This window comes from Petromyzon marinus, unplaced genomic scaffold (assembly GCF_048934315.1).
Source record: "Petromyzon marinus isolate PM22_M1 ecotype Great Lakes invasive population unplaced genomic scaffold, UKy_Petmar_22M1.pri1.0 PM_G_Scaffold_65, whole genome shotgun sequence".
NCBI classification, from domain to species: domain Eukaryota; kingdom Metazoa; phylum Chordata; class Hyperoartia; order Petromyzontiformes; family Petromyzontidae; genus Petromyzon; species Petromyzon marinus.
The window spans coordinates 740,040-751,845 of NW_027423019.1; the positions used below are offsets into that span (position 1 = coordinate 740,040).

Sequence of the window (11,806 nt, forward strand, 5' to 3'; positions counted from 1 at the left end):
TATTCTACACATTTGCAGATTATTATCCATTTGATATCACCATACAGATCACACCTTCCAATTGGAGAGCCTTCAAGATGTATTGACACTTATTTTAACACTCGAAACTGCATCTATATTGCAAAAACAGTTTGTTCAAGTGGAGAATTAAGCTTTTGCTACACAATTGAAATGATTTTGATTTAAAGCTTTCGTGACTGCAGTAATTCATATTCTTAGCTCTTTAGGTAAAGTCACGTTGAAGGGAAACAATAAAATAATAAAATGTATATAAAACAATACAAATTCTCACGACGTTTCGACCATAACACAAACGGTCGTCATCAGGTGTGTCGGTTTGTATTGACACTCATTTGCAAACCGACACACCTGATGACGACCGTTTGTGTTATGGTCGAAACGTCGTGAGAATTTTTATTGTTTTATATGTATTTTATTGTTTTATTGTTTCCCTTCAACGTGACTTTACCAAAGAGCTAAGAATATAAAAATTGTTTTATATATATTATTTTATTGTTCCCCTTCAACGTGACTTTACCGAAAGAGCTAAGAATATAAAACAATGCTTTATATATTATCATTTAATTGTTCCCCTTCAACGTGACTTTACCGAAAGAGCTAAGATTATAAAACATTGTTTTATATATATTATTATTTTATTGTTCCCCTTCAACGTGACTTTACCGAAAGAGCGAAGAATATAAAACATTGTTTTATATATATTATTATTTTATTGTTCCCCTTCAACGTGACTTTACCGAAAGAGCTAAGAATATAAAACATTGTTTTATATATATATTATAATTATTTTATTGTTCCCCTTCAACGTGACTTTACCGAAAGAGCTAAGAATATAAACATTGTTTTATATATATTATTATTTTATTGTTTCCCTTCAACGTGACTTTACCGAAAGAGCTAAGATTATAATTGAAATGACACGTTGTTTGTAGTCTCATTCAAGCTCAGCTGGGATGTGTACTGGTGCAAGATTTTGCATTGATGCAGGACACTGCCAAAATCTTCAGGACTGGAATCCGACTTACAAAATGTAAGTTTAAACTGCACTATTTAAACGAATGTACATTGTTTCTGAAGTTAACGTTTAAACGCATGACAGTATTTACATCCGTTATATCTCCGTTTTGTGGTTGTAGGTCTTGCCGAATTTTTGCAGCAAAAGGATAAGCAGAATAATTTCCAGGCTGTGCTGAATGCTGTCCACCTCGCTAAATGTTTTCGTGCAAAGCTTTGGGAAAATTCACCTTTCGTTTTGAAACAACTTGAAAAAATCGGTAATTATAATCCCTTTTACGAATAAGAGCAACACATAGAAATTATTTACAACCACGCATTCTTTTCAGAAGACCCTTCAATTAAACATTACTTAACCTCAGTGTTTCTGCTGTAGGCTTCTCAATGTCCAGCGCACTGGTCAACGCTGGATTGACATCTTTTGAGAAAATTGCAAACACTCATGGACGGGAAATTGAGTTGGTGAGATAATGGGTGTAGTGTTAATCTCCACAACATGTATCTATGTTTGTGCTGGTGTTTAGCGCATTTCCCAGTACAATTATACGGTAGCTACACCATTAATGCCATTGGCCCAGTGGCAGCGCTTGTTCCAGAAGCCGCAGTTCGAATCTGGCAGACCGCTCTGGTTAATTATACTGCGGATTTATTCACCGTAAAATGCTCGACGCCATCTTCTTCAAAATGGACGTCACAGACCCCCATGATGTCATGCCAAGAAGACCGTTGTGTACCGGCGTGATTGTCCAAATTAGCAAAATGTAAAAAGTAACTTGCAAATTACTCAATGGGAAACACATTACAATCGTCACCCTTCCTTAATAATAGTAACACCCACCAATGATGAGCGTATTTCTTGTTTGTAAACAACATTGCAACAAAACCGAATGACGTTTTGCTGGCGGTGCATTCCTGCGTTGTGCAGATAGTGAACAGACACCCTCCGTTTGGGAACCAGATCAAAGAAGCCGTGCAGCATCTGCCCAAGTACCAAGTCAGAGTGGAGCAGGTGCATGAGACGGAACCCCGACTCCAATCAAATATTTCACATTGCTAAAAACAACTAATGCACATGCTCTTTGGTTCTATTCGGTAAAGTCACGTAGGTAAAAAATAAAACAACAAAAATCACGACGTTTCGGCCACAACACAAGCGGCCTTTTTTTTTCTTCACTCCAGCGCAGTCTTCGAGACAGGCTGGTCCCTTCACCTGATGAAGGCCGCTTGTGTTGTGGCCGAAACGTCGTGATTTTTGCTGTTTTATTTTTTTACCTACGTGACTTTACCGAATAGAACCAAAGAGTATGGATCCTTGCAGTCGCGAAAACTTCAAATCTAGAACTAATGCACAGTCACAAGGCTCGGGTGCAAATCATTTTCCCTTTCAGTGCGTTGCTACTTTCAATGTGCTCAAAGCAGCAGGCTTTCAAAGGCAAACGTCAATTAGGACTTTGCCAAATACCTGTCAAACCATCCATCCATGTGGCTCAATTTCCCCGCATATAGCCCGCATACGCATATAACCCGCAGACGCATGTACTCCGGTTAAACAAAGTGCGCCCACTTGAAACATTGTCGTTTCATTGTGCAAGCAATTCGAGTCATTTCAAACGTGTTAATGCGTGCAATTTTAGTGCGAGTGATTTATTCAGCAGTGCTTTAGTCAAAGGTACTGGAAGTGTTGCGCAGTGAAAAAATTAAACGAGTTATGACATGTCACACGTGTAAAATATTTTAGGGATAGCCTGCACCTGCATATACCCCACAGGGTCTTGTTTTGTTTTGTAAAAAGTGGTATAACCCGCGGGTTATATGCGGGAAAATACGGAACTCGAAACATCATGAGTCTGAAGACAAACATTAATTAGTCTTTTGATAATACTGCACCTGTGAAACTATCCATGTGGCTCAGCAGGAGAGTGAGCGACCCGCCATCAGAATGTTTGCGAGTTCAAGTCGTAGCTGGGAGTTGACTCACTCCATCATCCCTCCGTGGTAGATAAAATAGGCACCGATTTGTGGGGAAGTCAACAGCGATTGTTTGATGGGTTATATAGAGACGCATTGTTTCCACCACTGTCTCAGGGGTTGTAAATGGGAGATGGTCACCACCTCAATGCTCATTTGAGAAAGAAATCACTCTGAGTACTTGTAATGCCACCCAGTATCTTGGTACAGACGTGGTGACTACAGTGGGGCAAGTGGCCGTTGCTGTCATTTGTTAAATGTTTTTTCACTAGGTTTTAAATGAAGGAATAGACTAATTAACGTTTATCTTCACCTTAGTAATATTCAATTTAATTTAATGGCTTGGTAAACTTTGCATACCATCAATTCAGAATGGCACTGGTTGCTTTTTTTTCCAGGGTAACCGGTACTACAAAGGTGTGGCTGAGGTGATAATTACAGTGATATTAAAGAACTGTGCAGACCTACAGTCTCACCGCACAGCTCCAAGCAACCACTGCTGCATGCTACTACTGGGCAACGCCGACAACAACCTCGTCCATCGGCAAATCATCACGTGCGCTTGAATTCCACACCGCAGTAATTGTGACAAGGCCACGTGTTTTTTTTTATGTTGAATCGAACAAAATAATCGTTTTGCCTGATAATTAGAGACCCAAACATCGCACCTCCTTGCTTTGACATTCCTCAAAGACACCGGTGAACCATCGACCACATCACAACATCAAACAGGCCAATGTGCACGTCTCCTGCTGTGCGATCCGTGGCTATGCAACCCAAACTATGGACCAGAGAGTAAACCACTGTGGTCTCTGCTCTCCTTCAACGGAGCAGTACAAAAACGACACAAACTCGCTCCTGAAGCTCTCGTGGTTTATCAGATCTCGACATTGCCATTCAGCCCCTGAACATACAGCAATATAAAGGAATAGAGCATGACAATCAGCATCATATAGAAGTAAATGTAACAAAATAAATAAGCAGACATTACGCCTCCTTCCTATATGTAAACAACATTGTTCCTAAAAACAAATGTAACAACATTTTAAATGCACTTGTTACTGGCAAAAAAATTATAATAATCACCTGTCATTGATAGGGCCTTTTACTCTGGGGTGTCTATGAGCGCTTGACGCGCAATAAGCGACTTACACCACGTCTCAGACACATTTAAATGGGCACCCCCAGTGACAACTGTCCCTGTGGACACAAGGAGATTTAGCACCTGGCCTGCAATTGGGCATGAGGTTGCCAGTAGGGGGCGATGGTTGCTGTGTGTAATTCCAATTTAGTAATTTTTTACGTATTTCTGTATTCGTATTTGTCAACGAGTTGAACTGGTCTACTCGTTTTGAATGTCAGAAATCTTTAACGTCAGTGCAACATAGCGCACATATTTCATTATTAAGACACCTGCAGTAATAGTAAGTTGTGGAAACTTCATATATAACCGATATGACCTTCACAGAGATTACATGCTGCTGAAAACAGGGAGTTTCATGAAGAAAGTTGAAGTTGTTCGGCCGGAAAAGAGTGACGAGCTCAACGTTTACCTCCTCAGCTCTACATATGGTAAGTCTCAGGCTTGCCACCTTGTCCACAGACTACACCAGGACATATTTCTCAGTCAGCCTTGGTCAGGAGTCAGCTTCGGAGCCGCGTTCAGCTTTATACAGACTGCTTCATGACGTAATGCATGAACGTACAGTATTCACAAGTATGGCAGCTGTTGAAATATCAAGTTTTGTACCGAATTCGAAAAAAAGGCTCTTATTGTTATTTTGGTTGCCGACCCACAGCAAGATGATGATTGCTTGTGTTGCAGTCGAAACGTCGTGAGAATTTTATTGTTTTATATTTTTATTAATTTATTGTTTCCCTTCTACGTGACTTTACCGAATAGAACCAAGAATATGAATCCCTGCAGTCACGAAAGCTTTGAATCAGAAGGCATATTTTCAAAAAAATATTTTTAGAGAGGCAGTCGGTCATAGGCAGAGGAAAAAGAAAGCTCTTGATGCTGCATTTATACAAGGAGAAAGGCGTCGACAGAACTTATGACTGGGAGGAGGGAGGTCCAGATTATGGGGGCAGCAAACGAGAGTTAGCAACTTCCCAGTGAACCGAGGTTTACAGGGGGAATTTGACAGAAAACCTTGGTTGCTGGAGTGAAGAATATTTGGAGGGGAGTAGAGTGAGATGAGAGGAGAGATTTAGGCATGGGCGAGTCAATGGAGTATCTTTAGGACGGTGAGTGCTATTTTTAAATTGATCTGGGATTACATTGAGAGCCAGTGGAGAGATCTGAGTATTATGGTGATGTTTTCTTTACGGATGTGGACGAGAAGCCTGTCAGGGGCATCTTGGATCATCTGGAGTTTGAGGATGTGAGTAGATGTGAAGGTGTGGATGGCAGCTGGGGTAAGGAAATGGTGGACGTGGGAAATGTGCAGGTGGAGGTATGAGGTCCTCCAGAGTTGACAGTAGAGAGACAACTCGTGCTCAAGATCAATTACAACTGAAAGGTTTCTCACACTCTCTGCGTATGTGACAGAAAAAAAATGTGGTGAAGATGATTAAAGCTATCGTGGTAAAAATGTGGTTTTAATGCTTTCCCCAGTTGGTATGGACATCCATCAGAACTTCACACCATTCTACTCTAGCCCTCGCACCTCTGGGCTCTACGGGAATGGGAGGCATCAGCAGGCCCAATCCCTGCATGCTACTACCTGTGAGAAACCAAAGGCGTTTGCCTCAGCAGCGGCACAAGCAGCCGGCAATGGTTTGTGTCGCCTCATTTCTACATGCATTTTAGATAAATTGGTTTATTTAGACTGTATGCATTTGATCCCATGGAAGCAATTTAGAATGCAGCATCTTCATATCTACAACACTGATATAATCCTTACATTGTGAAATTGTTCCCACCAACCCATGCTGTGACAAGTATGCGGCAATATACATAGGGGACGTTAGGTGTGGTGCATTATATTTTGTTGTGAAGTTGACCTGTACATATACAACTTTACTGCAAAGGTCATCTCTCTTGTGCTCAAGAGTTCCAAACTGACACAGGGGTGATCGACCAACCCCCCCCTCCCCTCTTCCTTGAGACCCCGAAAATTAATATTTTATTCTCAGAGAAAATACATAAATAATATATATTTTATACGACTTTAGGGATATATATTCTTGGTTCTTGCGGTAAAGTCACGTTGAAGGGAAACAATAAAATAAAATAAAATATATAAAACAATAAAATTCTCACGACGTTTCGACTGCAACACAAGCAGTCATCACACCTGAAACAATAAAATAATAATAATATATATAAAAACAATAAAATTCTCACGACGTTTCGACTGCAACACAAAGCAGTCACCACACCTGATGATGGCTGCTTGTCTTGCAGTCGAAACGTCGTGAGAATTTTATTGTTTTATATTTATCTTATTATTTTATAGTTTCCCTTCAACGTGACTTTACCGAAAGCACCAAGAATATGAATCACTGCAGTCACGAAAGCTTTAAATCACGACTTTAGGGATCTAATTAAATCTTCAGGACTGTCCCCCCCATCCTCCTTGGAACGTTTTAAGACATGCTTCTGCACACTAGAGTGGCTTACACATCTCGACTCTTCGCTCGACCTACAATATGCTGAAAGTAATGTTCATAAACATTCAGCGTTTGATTGTATTCGTCACGTGATGTGTGATGTGTTGTTATAAAACACGTTTACAGTGAAAAAGACTTCTCCACAGAGCTCTCGTTTGTTTCTGAAGGTTACTCTGCTGGCTTGGAAGATTCCAAGAGAAGCTGTCTTCACAACTGTAAAAATAAACAAATGTGTGGACACGAGTGCTGTGAGTACCTTCATCGTGATTCAACGTATTTACAAAGTTATTACTACGAGCAATTGTGATTATTTTGGGTTGGGTATCATATCGTATTTCATCAAACGAAGACCGATACACTTCTGGCCATTCACCAGCGTTGATCCAAGCAAATCTGACATTGCTGATGAGACACTGAATACCAAAACGGGTGCGGCGTTTTATTGTATTAAACACATTTTGCTGCAATTATGCACTCCCAGAATGGAGGTTTGACAGATGGGATGTATACAATTACTTTAATGTTCATGTGGAGGGACAGACGTGGAATGCGTGCTGTGCACGTATTTATTTTGTTTGTAGGCTGGTAATGGAATGTGTAAAATAATGTGATTTGACACGATTCCATTCAAGACTGCATTATTTTTTGTTATCAAGCTTCTTCTGTCTCATTCGTATGGTCTGCCTCGTAGATTCTGTCTTGTGCGGTCTCATTTTGAACGTTAGCCAAAATGATACATTTGCATATAATTTTCATCAGTCATCGATGATTCTCATGCACAATTGGTTGCACGCATCATAGGCCTGCTAAATAAATAACTCGTATAGTCTTTGTTTTGCCGCTCAAATGAGCATTTGGCGATATTCATTTCCTGATGACAGCCATAGTCCAGTGGTGTAATTCTGCATTCCTGTGGTGGGGTGAGTGAATCACAGGAGTTTGATTCTGTTGTCTTCCCCACAATATGATACAAATTTTACTGACCCTGGAGAATGTAGGCTGAGCCAACCCCCCCACTAGGATCTGAACCCGCAAGGCGAAAGCACCTGATGAATGCAGTGTTGTCACTCAGGTCTAAGCGCCTGCGTTGTTGTTTTAACTTGTAGGCAAAGGGAATATGGCCAGGTCAACGCCGCTAACACCCAGCACCCCGAGCGCTGACGTGCGTAGCTTCCTGAGTGAACTAAAAAGCAAGACCGTAAGTGTAACAGGCTTTCCGAGTCACAAAAGGCTCAAGGTATGAGTGAAAATGTCACGGTTAAACATCGCACATTTTGACAGCCCTCATATCTGTCACTGCACCTGTGTTTATAATGTACCTCGTTTTGTTTTGTGTAAATTGGCACGCGCGTAGCGAACACGCACGCAAACATTTAGAACGGATAGAGTGTTGTACAATGAGTACCGCACCCTGTTAACGTACAAATGAATACACAATGCAGTGGTGCACACCGCTCCATTGTGTGGACTGCACCCGAGATGCTGTAAGAGTTGTGTACATTGTCTCATGTTGAAGTGGCTCTGGGAGCGAGAGTGCTCTAGAGGAGTCGCACAACCAAAGCTGCCACTGCTCCCCTGTGGCCTGAATTCAAAAATGTAGCTTTAGATGACCGACGTATGAACTGATTATGTATGTTGATTATAGTGCGCTGCTACTGCTATTGTTAATCCGGCTGTTATGACTTACGCAGCTAGCGAAGGACGCTAGGTTTAGTGATGCGTGTTGTGTGTGTTGTGTGTGTGTCGCTATTGTAACCTTTTAATCACATTTGTTGGGAGAACTGTTACGTTGTTTAGGTAGCATTGTTTCAGTAAGTTTTAGAGGGGCTTGGTTTGGCCCGATTTTTTTAATTTAGTATCGATTTATACTTAAATTTGTTTTGATCTGTATTGTATAATGATTGTTATTGGGATCAAGCATCGAAACGGAATTTTTTTGCACTTTTTGTACGGAGCATGAACGGGTGGTGCTTTTTCTGGAGGATTTTATTGATTATGTACGTGGTGATGTTTATATATGTGTACAATTAATTTTAGGTGTAGCTTGTAATTTCATTGTTTGTTGCGGCGGTTGCACCCAAACCAATAGCCGATTGGCTCACAGGGTCAATCCTCATAAATTAAACTGAAACTTTGTGCCCGTTGCGGTTTTCTCTCCAGGGATGGTGACGGATTACCACAGCCCCTTGTCTGAATGCGTTTCTTTGTAGCCTTTGCTACATTTTTAAAAATATAAGCACCCATGTATCAATAAGCACCCATGCTTTGTGAAATATTCTGAGATGCATTTGTATGTATGTATTATGTAGAGGTTCTTTCACACCGTACAGCGAGGGAAAAAAAAAGTATTTGATCCCCTGCTGATTTTGTACGTTTGCCCACTGACAAAGAAATGATCAGTCTATAATTTTAATGGTAGGTTTATTTGAACAGTGAGAGATAGAATAACAACAACAGAATCCCGAAAAACGCATGTCAAAATTTTATTAATTGATTTGCATTTTAATGAGGGAAATAAGTATTTGACCCCTCTGCAAAACATGACTTAGTACTTGGTGGCAAAACCCTTGTTGGCAATCACAGAGGTCAGACGTTTCTTGTAGTTGGCCACCAGGTTTGCACACATCTCAGGAGGGATTTTGTCCCACTCCTTTTTGCAGATCTTCTCCAAGTCATTAAGGTTTCGAGGCTGACGTTTGGCAACTCGAACCTTCAGCTCCTTCCACAGATTTTCTATGGGATTAAGGCCTGGAGACTGGCTATGCCACTCCAGGACCTTAATGTGCTTCTTCTTGAGCCACTCCTTTGTTGCCTTGGCCGTGTGTTTTGGGTCATTGTCATGCTGGAATACCCATCAACGACCCATTTTCAATGCCCTGGCTGAGGGAAGGAGGTTCTCACCCAAGATTTGATGCGGTGAAGTTGTCCGGTCCCCTTATCAGAAAAACACCCCCAAAGAATAATGTTTCCACCTCCATGTTTGACGGTGGGGATGGTGTTCTTGGGGTCATAGGCAGCATTCCTCCTCAAAACACGGCGAGTTGAGTTGATGCCAAAGAGCTCCATTTTGGTCTCATCTGACGACAACACTTTCACCCAGTTGTCCTCTGAATCATTCAGATGTTCATTGGCAAACTTCAGACGGGCATGTATATGTGCTTTCTTGAGCAGGGGGACCTTGCGGGCGCTGCAGGATTTCAGTCCTTCACGGCGTAGTGTGTTACCAAGTGTTTTTTTTCGTGACTATGGTCCCAGCTGCCTTGAGATCATTGACAAGATCCTCCCGTGTAGTTCTGGGCTGACCCCTCCCGTTCTCATGATCATTGCAACTCCACGAGGTGAGATCTTGCATGGAGCCCCAGGCCGAGGGAGTTTGACAGTTCTTTTGTGTTTCTTCCATTTGCGAATAATCGCACCAACTGTTGTCACCTTCTCACCAAGCTGCTTGGCAATGGTCTTGTAGCCCATTCCAGCCTTGTGTAGGTCTACAATCTTGTCCCTGACATCCTTGGAGAGCTCTTTGGTCTTGGCCATGGTGGAGAGTTTGGAATCTGATTGATTGATTGCTTCTATGGACAGGTGTGCTCCTAATCTCAGCTCGTTACCTGTATAAAAGACACCTGGGAGCCAGAAATCTTTCTGATTGAGAGGGGGTCAAATTCTTATTTCCCTCATTAAAATGCAAATCAATTTATAACATTTTTGACATGCGTTTTTCTGGATTTTTCTTGTTGTTATTCTTTCTCTCACTGTTCAAGCAAACCTACCATTAAAATTATAGACTGATCAATTCTTTGTTAGTGGGCAAACGTACAAAATCAGCAGGGGATCAAATACTTTTTTCCCTCACTGTACGTAGCCAACCGTGCCATATCGGAGGTGCGGGGAAGGACAACAAACTAAACACGAAAATCAGTTTAAAAAATAATTAGTTTTCAATTTAGATTTAAAAGTGCATCAGGATTAAACGTGGCATTATTGACTTGTTTTCATTAGTAACCTGTCATTGTTATAATAATTGTCATGTTATACAAAACAAAACGTTTCAGATTGTATTTGCGTTCAGCACGATAATTGTCAACCCTCGATATACCTTAAGCATGTTGTGAGCATCCTGTCGTGTCTTGTGTTGAGTACATTCATCATAGGTTTGCTCTGTAAAGGGGGGAATCGCAGTGAATTTATCCAAGTTTGCTCACGTCCCTAAGCCTCAGTGTGGACTGCATGATGACAGGTACGTTTGACGGTAAATTAAGTGTGCTGAAAATTAAAAATGCAACAGTGATGAATACTTTTGATTTAAAGCTTTCGTGACTGCAGGGATTCATATTTTTGGTTATTTCGGTAAAGTCATTTGATTGTTTTATATTTTTATTATTTTATTGCTTCCCTATTGTTTCACGACGTTTCGACTGCAACACAAGCAATCATCATCAGGTGTGAAAGCCACAGCAATCATCATCAGGTGTGAAAAACACAGATTTGTGGTTTTCACACCTGATGATGATTGCTTGTGTTGCAGTCGAAACGTCGTGAGAATTTTATTGTTTTATATTTTTATTATTTAATTGTTCCCCTTCTACGTGGTGACTTTACCGAAAGAACCAAGAATATGGTGATTAATACATTAATTATGCTGAGTCATACAGTGTTAAGGTGTGTTGTACTTGTATAGCCATGGCAAAGCTTGATATTTTAAACGTGTTTGTCTTATTGCAGATGCAGTGGCCCTTCTGAGCTCCTGTCCCCACAAGGCCAGTTGGTTAATTTGGTTATGTCTGTATATAATAGCTATATGCTCAACTTAAAATGCTACACTTGTCATTTTGATAACTCTGTGTCGTCTGAGCTCTTAACCTCCTAATCCAATGACTACAATTAACTGCAACGTTTTATTGTTAAAATAAGCGATGCAGGAGAGACTATGTGTCTCTTTGCCCATCTCTTTCTAGGCCCTTTGGTCGAGTGTCTGTCCCACGAGACATGCTTCATCATGCCCTGCATGATTTATCTATCTCTCTGTCCCTTCCGCTTCCAAAGTGTAAAATCTTGGAGTTTCAAAGGCCACCCTGATTTTCTTGTAATCATGGCATCTTTTTTCACCTTGCGATACAGAACAATAATAAGGCACTGTTGTATTTATATGTTTATAACCCTACATTTTAATTGTGCAAACCTGGAAGCA

General features: G+C 40.9%; 1 protein-coding gene across 1 annotated transcript in view; it reads left to right on the forward strand.

Annotated features, from left to right (window-relative positions):
- LOC142919880 (putative ATP-dependent DNA helicase HFM1) overlaps positions 1–11,485 on the forward strand; it is a 34,683-nt gene extending 23,198 nt beyond the window's left edge. The window contains exons 21-31 of the mRNA XM_076062557.1: positions 954–1,051; positions 1,158–1,295; positions 1,412–1,497; positions 1,961–2,044; positions 3,402–3,559; positions 4,472–4,575; positions 5,624–5,785; positions 6,789–6,869; positions 7,728–7,858; positions 10,770–10,855; positions 11,341–11,485. Of these exons, the coding sequence (XP_075918672.1) occupies positions 954–1,051; positions 1,158–1,295; positions 1,412–1,497; positions 1,961–2,044; positions 3,402–3,559; positions 4,472–4,575; positions 5,624–5,785; positions 6,789–6,869; positions 7,728–7,858; positions 10,770–10,855; positions 11,341–11,485 (1,273 nt within the window). The remainder of the gene's footprint in view (positions 1–953; positions 1,052–1,157; positions 1,296–1,411; positions 1,498–1,960; positions 2,045–3,401; positions 3,560–4,471; positions 4,576–5,623; positions 5,786–6,788; positions 6,870–7,727; positions 7,859–10,769; positions 10,856–11,340) is intronic.
- Positions 11,486–11,806: the final 321 nt, after the last annotated feature.